Source organism: Gopherus flavomarginatus, chromosome 2 (assembly GCF_025201925.1).
Source record: "Gopherus flavomarginatus isolate rGopFla2 chromosome 2, rGopFla2.mat.asm, whole genome shotgun sequence".
NCBI lineage: Eukaryota > Metazoa > Chordata > Testudines > Testudinidae > Gopherus > Gopherus flavomarginatus.
The window spans coordinates 47,135,044-47,150,848 of NC_066618.1; the positions used below are offsets into that span (position 1 = coordinate 47,135,044).

The 15,805-nt window shown below is 39.1% G+C and overlaps 1 protein-coding gene across 3 annotated transcripts in view; it reads left to right on the forward strand.

Annotated features, from left to right (window-relative positions):
- Nucleotides 1-15,805, forward strand: part of AKAP9 (A-kinase anchoring protein 9) — a 205,219-nt gene that overhangs the window by 89,947 nt on the left and 99,467 nt on the right. For all 3 annotated transcript variants that reach the window (XM_050939487.1, XM_050939488.1, XM_050939489.1), the window contains 5 exons: nucleotides 3,347-3,426; nucleotides 6,893-7,031; nucleotides 7,913-8,010; nucleotides 10,803-10,941; nucleotides 11,403-11,601. In XM_050939487.1, coding sequence (XP_050795444.1) covers nucleotides 3,347-3,426; nucleotides 6,893-7,031; nucleotides 7,913-8,010; nucleotides 10,803-10,941; nucleotides 11,403-11,601 — 655 coding nt within the window. The remainder of the gene's footprint in view (nucleotides 1-3,346; nucleotides 3,427-6,892; nucleotides 7,032-7,912; nucleotides 8,011-10,802; nucleotides 10,942-11,402; nucleotides 11,602-15,805) is intronic.

Sequence of the window (15,805 nt, forward strand, 5' to 3'; positions counted from 1 at the left end):
TAGTGATGGTCACCCTTGTTTTAGACACTCACATTTCTTCTGAATATGAGATTTGCTCAGGGTTCAAAGGTAAATATAGAGAGAACAGGGAAATAAAGCTGGGGCTCCTCATGATGGAGCACTTCCTCTGACCTGCCTCAGACCCAGGGCTGGATACCACCTGCCCTCGTACAACAGTCTTCCAGCGACCACTGCAGCTTGATGACCCATAAGACCTTCACAGGAGAGACTAGGGGAGAAAGCACCAAGGTATCTAGCAAGAGGAGCTCTAAATCTCAGAAATAAGTTGGTGCTTAGAGCCTTGTCGGAGACCTTGTGTCCCAAGCAAGGGTACTGCCAAGGCTCCAAGCATTCCTGGTACCAAAGGTCCCTCCATGTGGAAGGATTTGGGTATTTCTAAGCCCTGCAGTACTCATCGATCACTGCTAAAGCCTGCCTCAGTACCATCCAAGCACAGTCAAGATGCTAGATTCTCTAAAGATTCTACAGCTAGGAGGACAGTAATGTCTATGGCCTCCACTTCTTCCTCACTGTGTACCATATCCAAATCGACAGTACAATCTGGTTGATAGTTATCCTTGCACCTTGCATCATCCTCAGTACCACTGTATTCTACTGGCAAGCCCTGCCAGGTTTCCACACAAATTCACCCAGTACTGCAGGAATATAGCTTTTCTAGGGACCTGTTCTTATCCAATGAACCTGAATCCCCCTTGCGTACAGACCCAAGAAGACTCTGGGTACCACAGTCTCACCTACCATGGTACTTCACTCCTCTCCAGTACCGACTGCTTCCCTGGTACCCACTGGAATGGATGGACAACCTGCAGTTGCACTATTGTCTGCATTTTCCATTCATTATGGGAACGAAAGCAGCTTTAACTGTCATATCTCTGTCCAAGGCTTATTTGACTACCAACCTAGACCCTGAAGTCCGTTCGGAGGAGATCCCAAGACACAAACAGCCTCGAGTATCTCACATATTTCTTGGTATGACCTATCTTGGGTATCTTTTGCCTTTCCTTCTTGCCCCTCTCAGTGACCATACTGGAATCCCTGGGCTGCTTTTCAACAGTACTTTTCCAGAGCATCCAGCTACCCACATGCTGAACATCAAAAGTAACCATTTCCTGTTCCTCCCATTCCTTTACCTCATTCTCTGCTGCGGGAGGAATCCTTTGAGGAGCATGAGAACATTGCTGATGGTCAAATAAATATCTCTTTCTCCTCTCCTGATGAGGGAATCATGTCCCACTGCCTCTGATCACATATGAATTACTCTAATCAGTTTCAAGACCTCATGCTGACACTCTTCAAATACCCTCAGAAAGACTGCAGGAGATCCAGCATAGACTCTTGGACATCCTACACACTGCTTCCTCCATCCAGGTAACTGTGCCCATAAATAAGACTTCACTTCAGTTGGCCAAGATGGTTTCACAAAGCCTGACCACAATACCTCCAACTTGTAAGACGACAGATGAAAAGAATTGTGTCCCTGCTAGTGGCTCAGAATTTTTGTTCACACATGTGGTACCCATCTCCTTTGTGGTGGATGCAGTGAACGAGCATAATAGACAAAACCATCCTGCATGACAAAGAACAAAAATTGTTGGACCTCTTGGGTTGTAAGTATTATTCATCTACCCCCAGCAATTCAGGATTGCCAACTACAGTTGCTTATTGCAACATACAACCACGTAAATTATTCAAAGTTTGACTATTTTATTGAATATTTGCCTTAGGAACACGAAGAGCAATTCAGGCCACCAGTGCCGAAGGTCAGCTCCTGGCAAGAACTTCTTTTCAGGCTTCTCTTGATGCGGCTGTTAACAGCAGCCTACTCCATCTCTACAGCAGTTATCATGTGACGTGCATCCTGCTATAATCATCAGGAACCTCTAGGCTATCCAGTGAATCAATGGATGAGTCCTTGCATTTCCTAAAGAATTTAAGAGCTACTCTCTAACCACTAAGGATTTATACACTTGCAAATAAAAGGAGATTCAACAGGTCACAGACAGATCAAAGATCTCATTTTTCAGCTTACCGTAGATCTTCAGAACCTTCCAGGAAAAACTTAGGTTCCAGAAGGGAAAAACATCAGCCATTATGACTGTCACAGTACAGTCATCTTCTTCAACCAAGGATTCATTCTGATACTGTATCTTCATCGAGGGCCATGAACAATCCCATTATCTGGATTTACAGTTGCATCAGCCTGCCTCCCACCCACTCTCCTCCTTTTGGAGATGATCTCTCCTATTTTTACTTCATGGGAGCAGATTACTTGCAGCAGATGGTTTTGGTAGTAATAACATTGGACTCATGTCTATGCTTCTACTCCTTCCCTGTCCTTTTTCAGAGAAATCTCACGAACATCTGCAGGGGCATGAAGTCCTGTCTTTTCTTCTGCACAAGCCCTGGCCACCTGGAGCTGACAGCCAGAACTCTTTTTTTTTTTTTTTTTAAGGTACACATCTCGCATCCCACTGAAGGGAGGTGCCCAGTAGTTTGAAAACCGCTACTTTAGAGTCTCCCCAAGACAATTTGTCTCTTATGTGGACAGAATTAAAGAGGCTCCCATTTTGACCCAGAGACTATTCAAGTGGGTTTTCAGCTGGACACTTGCTTGTTAAGAGGCTGCTAAGGTTCAGCTCCCTCCTATGCCCATTCCACCAAATTGCAATCTACTTCCATTGCCTTACTCCTAACAACACGCATTGCAGAAATCTGCAAAGCTGTCACGTGGTCTTTGGTGCTCACTTTCTATAAACTATGCGCTAATACATGCCTCTAGGGCAGACACCGCCTTTGGTACTGCAGTTCTACAACAGCCTCAGACTGGGTTCCTCAGTACCCATCTATTTAAGGAATGCAGCTCAGGAGTCACTTAAAGTGGCACACCCATAGGGAAATTACTCAAAGAAGGAGAGGATACTTGTACAGTAATTAGAGTCCTTTGAGATTTTAGTCTTGTCGGTGCTACGCTACCTGCCCCCCTTCCCTTCTTTTTTGGAGTCTTGTTTCCATTAGACTTTGTAATACAGAAGGAACTGAGGGTAGTTCGTCTGACGCTGCCCTTAGTGAGGGGCACAAGGTTAGCTAGGGCGCATGTGTGGACCAAACAGGAACTGCTACCAAAAGTGGACCACCTAGGGTCAAATATGTAGAAAAACTGCAGTTATTCTACAAGGTAAGAAACATCTCCTTTCCCATTCCCCCAGTTTCTGTCTATTTGTCTGTCTGTCCACATTGTGAACCTTCTTGTCTGTTTGAAAAGTGTGTGACATGTAATGCATGCAACAATAAATAAGTTAATAATAATAATAATCTGTATTAATAGATGATGAAGGCAAATCTACAGTGATGCTTATAGAAAAGCTAAGCAAGGCAGTGTCTGAGGAATGCTTTAGGCTCACACAGGTAAGACTTTGTCAAAGAAACTATTTTACACAGGAGTTGTGAAAATCAAGAACTGTTTACATATTGATAGAATTATTTCTTCTTAGTTCTTCTCACCATCCCAACAAACTTTCATCAGAGCTTTTTCCTCTCCCAGTAATCCTTCAGTTTGAGACTGAGAAACCAGAACATTTTTCTTTCCTTCATGTATTTCCTCAACTCCTGTATTTTTCCCCACAATGTTCTGTATATAATGCTTCTGAAATCTTGCCGCCTTTCTGTAAACCTCTGCAAATGGCCAAAAATCATAGATTCATAGATTTTAATTCCAGAAGGGACCATTATGATTAACTAGTCTGGCTTCCTGCAAAACACAGGCCAAAGTACTTTACCCAGTAATTTCTGCATCAAGACCATAACTTCTCTTTGAGTTATAGCATATCTTTTAGTCTTGATTTGAAGACTTTGTGATGGAGCATCCACCTTGTCCCTTGCTATATTGTTCCAATGGTTAACTGTTGTGCTTTTTTTCTGCGAGATTAGCGAGTCTTCTATTATCAGAAATCTCTTCCCTAAATAGATGCTAAATCACCTCTTAACATTCTCTTACATAACCTAAATACATTGAGATTCTTTAGTCTTTCACTATAAGGCATGTTTTCCATAAATTCTTGTAACTCTGCTGAAATCTTTCCAATTTTTCAACATTTTTTTTGAAGTGTGGACACTAGAACTGGACACAGTATTCCAGTAATGGTCTTACTAATGCTATATCCCTAGGTAATACCACCTTCCTTCTCTTTCTTGGTAGTCCACTGCTTATCCATCCAAAAACTGTAGGCATAGTAGGTAGAGCATCACACTGGGAGTCTCTGTTCAGAGGATTATCAACCATGACTCCTGTCTCCTTTACAGAGTTACTGTTTTCCAGGATATAGTCCCCCATCTTAGAAATATGACACACATTCTTTGTTCCTAAATGTATGACCTTGCATTTGGCTATGTTAAAACACATGTTGTTCAGATGAGCTCGCCTGACCAAGAAATGCCGGTCAACCTCTGTGACTGACCTATTCCCAGCATTATTTACCATTTCACCAATTTTTATGTAATCTGCAAATTTTATCAGGAATGATGTGTATTTCCTTTCAAATCATATCTAAAGATGTTGACTAACATTGGGCTGAGAACAGATTTCTGCAAGACCCCACTATAAACACACCCAAGATCATGATTTCACCATTTACAGTTACTTTTCTGTTATTTGTCAGTTAAGCAGTTTTTAATCTATTTAATATAGGCAGCATTGATTTTTGTCAGTGCTAATATTTTTTATCAGAATGTCACGCAGACTGAGTCAAATGCCTTTCAGAAGTCTATTATGTCAACACAGTTACCTTTATCACCAAACTTATGATATTAAAAAAATTCAAAGATGTACATACATTATCTTCCGCCATCCAAAACTGAGCAATTTACATGAAACTGGCCAAACTAGATATTTACTTTGAATATAAGAAAAAAACCCAGAGTCCTGCCTTCTTTACTTTTTGAGTCCATATGCTAGCTCTAGCAGAGTAATCACATAATTGCATAGATATTACCATTGTGTTCCCCCTCTCCTTACTCCTACCTTCTGTCCTGTGACCACCTCCTTACATAATGTCTAATCTCCTCTGAACAGAGATTGTGTCTTCTTTTTCTTTTGGGAGTACTTATTAAAATTGTGGGCATTGCTATACATTTGAAATAGTTATGTACAGGATATTCAAGTGATTTATGGTCAAAACAAGAGATATTGACACTTCTTAGTACAAAAAACTCCTCTCCGTATGAAGTTAGAGTTACTTCCCAGACTAAACAAGTTTTTATTGAATTGTATTCATGCTATACTAGTACTAGGGAGCAAATATAGGGAGAGATTGAAGTGGATTTCATTATGTGATACTGTTGCAAAAAAAGCAAACGTGATTCTAGGATGCATTAACAGGTGTGTTGTAAACAAGACACGAGAAGTCATTCTTCCGCTTTACTCTGCGCTGGTTAGGCCTCAACTGGAGTATTGTGTCCAGTTCTGGGCACCGCATTTCAAGAAAGATGTGGAGAAATTGGAGAGGGTCCAGAGAAGAGCAACAAGAATGATTAAAGGTCTTGAGAACATGACCTATGAAGGAAGGCTGAAGGAATTGGGTTTGTTTAGTTTGGAAAAGAGAAGACTGAGAGGGGACATGATAGCAGTTTTCAGGTATCTAAAAGGGTGTCATCAGGAGGAGGGAGAAAACTTGTTCACCTTAGCCTCCAATGATAGAACAAGAAGCAATGGGCTTAAACTGCGGCAAGGGAGATTTAGGTTGGACATTAGGAAAAAGTTCCTAACTGTCAGGGTAGTTAAACACTGGAATAGATTGCCTAGGGAAGTTGTGGAATCTCCATCTCTGGAGATATTTAAGAGTAGGTTAGATAAATGTCTATCAGGGATGGTCTAGAAAGTATTTGGTCCTGCCATGAGGGCAGGGGACTGGACTCGATGACCTCTCGAGGTCCCTTCCAGTCCTAGAGTCTATGAGTCTATGAGTCTATGACTTACACACACCATCAAGGGAACTGTTAACTAAATTCCATCTGCAGATGCTTTAGTATTAGCGATGTTAGAGCCAAAAAGAACACAGCTTCACATTAAGTTTCCAGGTTGAATGTGTATGGCTGGCAGTTAGAGAAGCTATCCTTCTATTTGTAAGTTAAGCATATTTATTTTAGAAATCATTGAGTCAATAAACAAGGAACCCTGCACTGCTGTTTCTGTAGTCATTTTTTTCAGTGTAGCAATGCTTTCAGATGCTATATGGATAAATCTTTTTTTTTCCTTCAGCCAGCTCATTGTTCAAATGCCGTTCATCCTGGACAATCTAGCATTGATAAACTTGAGGCGTTCTTTTCCTTTGTGTTTACATGCATTTCACGCCATCCCCTTTGTTTGTGCTAGTCTGATGTATTCTTGAGACTAGATTGGATAATGACTTCTTCAAAAATCTTAGAAACACTTTTATAGCATTCTCGTAGATTGTATTCTACAATACAGGATACCTCTCACCAGCAAAGGAGCAGGAAGTCAAAGTGAAGGAATGGTGCAATATGCATTGACCTATGAGCCAGAACAGGGTAGGGCTAATTTTACAAGACCTAAAAGACATGACAGTGTCAGTTTCAATGCTAAAGTAGTATTTTTTTTCTGAACCACCCTCTCCCCACTTCCCACTGTTTTTTTTTTAAATGCAAAATATTTAGTGTTATTTATCATGTAAAAACTTTGCAAACAGGCATATACAACTATTTCCACAGAAGTTACTACCCCAAAGATACTGCTTTATGGACGCTATTTTTCTATTTTGTTTCCTCTGCCTGTTGTCTTTAATATAGTCATAAATAATCTGCTGTAGCCTAAACTATGTTTGTTTATTTTTTATATTTTTGTTTGTTTGTCATATAGCTTCTCTACAGTGTTCAGAGTGAACAACACTCAAGTCCTGTCATAATTAGTCCTGGAGAACAAGACATTTTCCATGTTCCTACTTTTGAGAGAAAGGAACCTGACATAGAATTACCAACGCGCAGAATTCAGGCTCAAGGTAACACATATAGTAACTCTTAGATATTGCTGGCAACACTATATTAATATACTGGTATTTATAATTAATTATCTAAAGCAGTGGTGTCCAACTTTTCCTCTCGCACCCCCTGTAACCAGTAATGGAATATGTCCATGCCCCTCTGGGCCGGAAGTGGGGTTGCAGCTGGGCCGGTGGCCAGGGACAGAATTGTGGCTGAGAGAGGGGGTAGGGCCGGTGGCTGAGCTGGAAGCAGAACCGGGGCCACAACTGCGGCTGGTGATGGGGCCGGAGCAGGAGCTGAGGGCAGAGAGGGGCAGGGTGGCACTCCCTCCCTGCCCCACTGTGGGGACTGGCCCAGGACCCACTGCACTGCCACAGACATTCCTCCATGCTCCCCTAGGGGGCGTGCTCCACAGTTTGGAGATCACTGATCTGAAATCAATATTGATATGTCTGCTCAACAATTTTTATACACCCCTTTTATTTCTGCATATGATTCAGTTGCTTATTTACATCACCAGTTAATCAGCATTCAAGATGCCTCAATAGTCTGTCCATCTAAGGCTCAATATTCTGTATCACTCTTATTTTGTGAGTGCTGTCCTATCCTGTGCTTATTGTAGTGGAACTTTCAGATAGATAATGTGAGGAGATTGATTTTTCTGCTCATACAACAAGAGAAGCTAAGCAGTCCTACCAAAATTATAAACAAACACATGCATACTAAGTGCATAAAAAATTGTACAGCCCCTCTACCACTTACAATAATGGAATAGTGTAATGATGATAATCCTCTTCAGTTAAGAATTTGTGAGCAAGTTGATTAATTAAAAATACAATGTGTAATGATGCAGTAACTGAATTTGGTGAAAATGTCATCAGCTCTCTTTGTAATTTAGCCTTGCAAGAAAGTATGCAAATTCTTCTGAGCAAGATAATGGAAGAATACAACAGGTTGATGGCACTTCATACACAGTTTACGAGCGACTGTAAAAAGGTAGACTATTTACAATTCCATACGATTATAAAGTGGATATGCGAACCAGATACTGGTTGTGGATTCCATCTGTTTCTTGTTTATTAAGTCCCAATCCTGCAAACACGCCCATATTTAAATTTGTGCATGTAAATATCACTTGGCCCATTTATTTCAAGCATAAAATGAAGCACATGCAAGTTTTTGCAGAATTATATAAAGATCATTTAATGACTGTGTAATGTACCTGGGTCTAAGAAGGGGAAATTAACTTTTCAAAATTAAATGGAAAACCCTCTTAAATGTGATGTTTTATGTTATATAAAACTCAGGTGGTATTCTTGGTGAAAAAAGTTACGCTAACATTCTTATAATATTTCAAGATGATTTTACAAGATATTTTTATCATCATCTTGGCATATCCCAGTGGACCTGGCCTCCTTGCAGATCGAGTGCCACCTGAATTATTCTTTCGCTTGGTCCTGAAGGTGGCCTGGCTGAATGTTCAGTTTATGTCCATCACTAGCAATTTTAATCTCACCATGAAAGCTTTTGCTGCCCCCGTAATCATAAGCCATGTACAGCCATTCCTTGGTAAACTTGCTTCAGAATTCATTGTTCTTCCATTCTAATATGTCCAAACCAAGAAAGCTACCAAAACCAAAGTAGTACTGATGGAGGTGGATGCTGGGTTCAGCTTCAAATATCCCCATTTTTAATCTTGTCCTGCTGCTTAATATGGAGCCACAAAATGTCAGGTTTTGTGCTATTTTGTACATTTTCTTGGAAATTATGTGCTGACTGTCCTTCCCGAGGAAAGTAGTTTAGTTAAAATTTGTAACTAATTTGTAATTAATGTCATGTATACGGTTCCTAGAACAAGTACTTTGCCAAGTCTGATCCTGAGAAATTTGCGGAAAATAAATATAGTTCAGTCATGGTTTATAGCTCAGCCATTTTTAGTATATACAGTAGATCCTGCTTACTAACAACCCCTCAGCAGATGGCCAAAACTGGGCAGTAACTTGCAGTTGCCAATAAGAGAGGCAGTTTTGAAAGGCTGCAGCCAGAGAAGGAAGCTCAGAGGCTCGAGGTACCTCTCCTTGCGCTTTCCAAGCTGCATTCTCCCCTGGCACCAGGCTCAACACGTCCAGTTTTGATCAGAGGCACAGGTAGATGTATAAAATCGAGCAATTACATAATGTAAGATTACATAGATAATCTTATTTAAAGAATAACCCATCAAATATCCTGTGCATTGGCCTGATCTATTTAGGACATAGGTTGCAAAACGTATTATGAAATAAGATTAACCAGCTAAATCTAAATAGAAATGAAAAAAAATCAAAAAGTTTTGAAAATAAGTTTCCTATACTGTTACCTATGAACAAATTTGGTAGCCTTAAATAACGATTTTTAAATTCTAAGAGAGAAAAACGTCAAATAACCTCAAAGAGAGATGTCCTATATTTTTAAAAATAAGTGTAAAAAGAATAGTCTGTAGGTAATCTGACCAGTAGTAAAGTATTTCTTCTTCCTTAGCTAACTTGAATTCCTGTTATCTGCACCATATATATGCTAATATTTTATAGGTAAACAGAGCATGAGCTTTCAATATAAAGTAAAAATTCTCATTCTGAGCTCATTCTCAGGTTTTTTTTCGCATGCACGACTTAGCTTTTATTGAAAAGCCAGGGGGAGAGACATGCAGCATTTATAAAAGTCACTATGAATTCCACTTGGTGGATCTGTTAACAAAATGGGTTGAATGTGTAACCAGCAATACTCCATCTATTACCATAAGATCAAATGAATCATCTTTTCAGTGTGCCTGCCCTCCATATCTTGATATACTGGATACTGTAGAACTTAAGACAGTCTGTGGGTAAATAGCACAGTATTCTGTCATAAAAATTCATAGATTCTAGGACTGTAAGGGACCTCGAGAGATCATGGAGTCTAGTCCCCTGCCCTCATGACAGGACCAAATACTGTCTAGACCATCCATGATAGACATTTATCTAACCTACCCTTAAATATCTCCAGCGATGGAGATTCCACAACTTCCCTAGGCAATTTATTCCAGTGTTTAACCACCGTGACAGTTAGGAACTTTTTCCTAATGTTTAACCTGAACCTCCCTTTCTGCAGTTTAAGCCCATTGCTTCTTGTTCTCTCCTTAGAGGCTAAGGTGAACAAGTTTTCACCCTCCTCCTTATGACACCCTTTTAAATACCTGAAAACTGCTATCATGTCCCCTCTCAGTCTTCTCTTTTCCAAACTAAACAAACCCATTTCTTTCAGTCTTCCTTCATAGGTCATGTTCTCAATACCTTTAATCATTCTTGTTGCTCTTCTCTGGACCCTCTCAAATTTCTCCACATCTTTCTTGAAATGCAGTGCCCAGAACTGGACACAATACTCCAGCTGAGGCCTAACCGGCGCAGAGTAGAGCGGAAGAATGACTTCTCGTGTCTTGCTCACAACACACCTGTTGTGAGCAAGATGATTTTGATGAAACGATCATTTTTCTTAGTGATGTGCCATCAGTAGAAGATTTGATAATAGTACAGACAGTATCCTGCATTGCTATATATTAAAAGGTTAAATGTGATAAATTCAGCGGTTACATTTAGAAAAAGGTTGCAAAATATGCATAACGTGAGTATGTGTGTGTATTTTATATAAATGGTAGATTCGGTGCAAGTAAAGTATTAGCACTTGTGTTATGCTTTCAGGACAGTTACAGTTTCTATTCTTGATTTAAATATTATTTAAATTATTGTCGTTTGTTTTTACTGTACTTTTCCTAGGCTGAAGAGCAACAGACATCATATGTTGAACTGGAGCAACAAACATCATATGTTGAACTGGAGCATAGAAAAGAAGAGGAAAGCAGCTGTCTGCAAATGAAAACAGAAGGCCTTCAGACTCCTTCACAGGATCTTATTGGTAAAGAGATACCTATGCAATTATTTGTAATGTCTATAGCCATAAAAATACTTTAAATCTAAATTTGTGGATAAGACAAGGTTAAACACCTTAAGTACAGAGGATTCGCTCATCTGATTTATGTGCTTTTTGTTCTTTTAAATCTCTGGAATTTTGTGTAGAAGTTCAGCAGATCTGCTCTAGAACTGTGTTCAGTATTATTTTTTGGTTTTCAGCAATTAAAAGGATTGTTAATATTACCTCTAACAAAAGAGAGAGAGTTCTTGTGTTGTTTTTGCAAGATTGTTATTTATAGAAAATAGGATTGCTCTGCTATCACAATAAAAATAATTACCTTCATTAACATTTTATGAGATCTTTGATGTTATTGCTAGTCATTGTTTTACTATTTCAAATAGACTTTTTGTGTGTATTAACATAATTGTTAACTGATTTTCTCCCTTCAAATTACCCATTTACAGATCTTATGGTGAGAGCATCTCGTTGGGAGGAGATGGAGAACCTTAAAACACAACTTGAAGGAAAACATGCTCAAGAAATTGAGCATCTCCGATCCTATTTCCAGCAGCAGTTGAAAGAAACTGAAGAGAGATACACTACAGAGATCATTCATTTACAGAATAGACTTCAGGATGTCAGTGAATCCCCTAAAGATTTCAGGTATCCCATGATCTTTATCCTCCTTTTCTATAGTGTTTACCATTTTGTACTGAACACCATATGTAAACATTAGTGTTTTCAAAAAGCTAATGGGTGCAAAGCTTTATATTTTATTATCAACATCAGAATATGAAAAAATCATCAAATTATATGAACATTTTTTTACTCATCACTTTTTTTTAAAAATCAAGTATTTTACAAAGAAATAGTATAACCAGTATGAACTAAGTGAGGGAGCAGTATCTGATAACTCAGAAATTATTGGATACTGAATTTGCTACGTTACAAGTATTTCTTTATTATATCATTGCAAATTGTTGTATGTTATACCATTGCAATAGATTTGATAGTTACCCCTGAACGTTTGCAAATTTTACTCATTACTTCATGTTACTCAATATATAAATTATTAAATATTTGGTGCATTTAATATAGTACTTGTTACCAAGTAGCATAGGAAAGGTGGGGGAAAACCTCCCACGTAGCTGTAGGAAGTGAAAAGGCACAGCCACTCCCTTTCCCCAGTGCCCTTCAGAACCCTGCCAGTCTGAACAAAAGCACTTCCTACCTCCGTCGGAGGGCCATTCAAGCTAGGTATGTCTGCTTTGGCAAAGTGGAGAGCGCATATTTTTTTTCTTTTTGTTACACTTTTCTAGATCGTATATGTCTTTCCTTCCCTTTCTTAAAATACATTTCTACCCTGAGAAGTGACTATGTAAAAATGGACAAAGAGTCCTGTGGCACCTTATAGACTAACAGACATATTGGAGCATAAGCTTTTGTGTGTGAATACCCACTTCATCGGATGCAAGTAAAAATGGTATCTATGTACCCAGTTGATCTGCTCCTTGTGTGTCCTCAGTCATATATGCTTACTTTATTGGAAACACTAGGCCCTGAACATACAGGGATTTACACACAGGCTTAATGTTTGCGGGACCAATACCTTAGTTTTTAAACTCCCTGCTACTGTCTGTTTTGTAGAACAAACACAGTGCCTTCTGAATACTCATACAGCTAGGCATAAACTTCCAGTGAGCATTTGGGATTGTTTAAGGCCTGCTAGCCTAGTCAGTTTTCAGCATCGTAAAAATGGTACATTTGAAGTATTTTCAATGTGGATTTTATTAAAATCTATAGACTGCAATATCTGTACTGGCCTGGACAAGTTATTAGCCTTTATAATTAATTTCCTGACGCTTTTTAGTTTGTTACCACTTGATCCTTTTTAGACTTCTTCTTGTATACATGTTAATATGCTGGTTTCATTCAAGTTAACTCTTTGTGCAGTGAAACTATTTAGCAATAAGTAAATACTCATGAGCATGCATTCTTTTTAGAATAAACATTTTAGATGATGCACTGTCCTGTTCGTTCACCCCTGTATTTTTGAGCCTTATGCAAGTTAGAAGGAAACCAAAGGTTTTCACGTAAACCTAGAATTTAATTGGAAAAATACCCTTACTTGGGTATAACTTAGTCTTCTGGGAACCAAATATGTAGTTCCACCTCCTTATAGGTCTCACTTATGATTACCAGGTAGCTGCTTTATAGAGTTTTCTGTGGGGTCTTCAGTCCCCATCCTTACATCTGTTAGTCTTAAAGGTCCCATCCTCCCAATACGTCTGTTAGTCTTAAAGGTGCCACAGGACTCTCTGTTGCATCCTTACTTTGTTACTCCACTTGTAATCTGTGTAAGAGATAAGCAGAAAATTAATTCTTTCCTTGCTGGGAGTCAGGTAGGATCTTTTCACCAGGTTGCATATCCAGGTCACAGGTCACATCTTGGTAAATAATTAATGGGAAAGCTGTGCAATGCTATTTAAAAATTAGAGTAATTTCTTTAATAGCTATTTATTGATGAACTCAGTGAATCCTAAGATTGAAGAGCACCATGCATTCTAATATAGGACTTTTTCATTACCTGACTTCTTTATAAAGAAACCAAAATAAAATTGTTAATAAGAGTCCTAGAAATAATCAGTAACTTTTTTGTAGCTAAAATAATGAATTGTTGCTACTTTGAGAAAGTTAATCAGGTATTTTGGATTCCTTGCTATTTCAAAGATATCTTACTGAATTCATGGTTTTACATAAAATGTGCTGTTGAGGAAAAGTAAGCTTGAAAATTGTATATATTTAAAATGTGACAAAAGATCATAAACCTAGCAATAAAGAAACTTATTGTCTTATTTCATTCACCCTACACATTATGTCTTCTTTAGCAAGGCACTCATTTGTCTCATGATAGCAGAAAGGGAATTTTAGAGGAAGGATTTGTGAAAGCCACAAATCTTAATATTTTTATAGCCTGGTTCTAATTTTGGCCTTTTGTAACATCTCTCCTAAGAAGAGTATAGCCAGAGCTTTGTGCTTCCTTGTATCAACTTGCTGCCAAGAATGGAGATTTAACATTACCCGGTTAGAATATGTAGAGCTTTCTAAGGTGCCTAGCATTGTGGTATTTAAGTGTAGAAAGAAACAAGAGACTTCTTACCTGCCTTATTCATTCAGATGCTTGACTTGTCTGTTAACAAGCCACCCATATAATACAAGCAGGACATGCATCTGACTAGGGTGTAACAATTAAAAGGGCAGCAAAAACATTGTGATCAGTCTTCCAGCTGGTGTCTGGCCCCATCCGGTTTCTCCAGCATCTAGGCGCCTCCTCTTCTTTAGCCTGCACTCTACTAGTCAAACCTTAACCATTGGCTTCACCTTAATTGTATGTTGATGGTCAATAAACAATAGGAGCAGCCGGAGCTTGGCAGAGGCTGCTAGTCTCAATGGGGTTTTAAAAGGCAAGGGTGGGAGTCTGTATAACTGAAGGTGGGGAGTGTAGATGTTGAGAAAAATGACATGTGGCTGGGTGATGGAAGAGTATTCTGTGGAGGGAGGGTTGTAAAGTGAGTAGATAGTGGATGATATGGGGTAGGTTGATGTACATTGAATGAAGCAGGGGACTGGACACTGAACAAGGTGGATAACAAATAAATAGCTCCCTCATTCACTGTGCTCTGTCCATCTTGTTCCCTAAATTACTAAGAAGTCCCATGGAAAATATTGTATATCAGTAGTTCAATTGCACACGACCCCCTTCTGACAACAAAAATTACTACATGACCCCTGGAGCGGGGGACAGAAACCTGAGCCTGCCGGAGTCCTTCCACCTTGGGTGGGGAGGGCCAAAGTGGAAGCCCAAGGGCTACGGCCCTGAGCAAGGGACCTGTAACCTGTGTCCCTCCACCCAGAGCTGAAGAGAAATCCTGAGCTCTGCTGCCCAGGGCTTTGTCTTTGACCCTAGGCTCCAGCAACTCTAATGCCAGCCCTGCCAACCCCATTAAAACGGGGTTGGGACCACTTTGAGGTCCCGATCCACAGTGTGAGAACCGCTGTTTTATATGATCATGTAATTAAAGACTGTATCATAATCCATAAACGTGGAGGTCAGAACTAAACCAGACTTTTTCAGACTTCATTTTGTAACCTTAACATTTTCTTAATATTGGATAGACTATTTCATTCTTTTGAATATATACACAGGAGTCACACTTTTAAAAATATCTTCTGTTTTGAAAGATTCTGTTAGTTTGTGAAAGCTTATACTTGCTATGGTGAATACTGGTAGAACTGATAATGTCTTTCAAACTTGTAGAAATTTAAGTGTGATTACTGTATGTATTTGATAAGTTTTGTGACTTGCTTCCCTGGCCACTAAGTAGCATGGATAGAAAACATAGAATGGAGGTGGGAATGATGTATTTAGGTTTGCTTAGAGTACCAAAATGTGTGGAGGTGCATCTGGTCCCATTTCACCAAACTTTATTGATTTTGAGTGGAATTTTAAAAAGTGCCTACATGACTTAAGACGATAGGTCCCACTGAGATCAAGAGGACTTGTGTTCCTAAGTCGCTTAGGCTTTTTCAAATATCCCAACTTTTATGTTTAAGCTTAAATTGTCAAATTGTGTAGAAACTAATATGCGTAACTAAAAGTTTTAATTTTCATTACTTTTATCCTCCATCTCCCCTTTGCTCTTCTTGTTTGTCACATTCACTTATTTATTATTTCAAATTAGACTGTAAAGTCTTTGGGCAGAGGCTCTGTTTAGCTTTGTGTTTACACAGAATTTTTCTCGGTGGGGTTGATACTGACTGGGGCATTACTGCAATACAAATAATAAACAGTAATCATCATCATTTT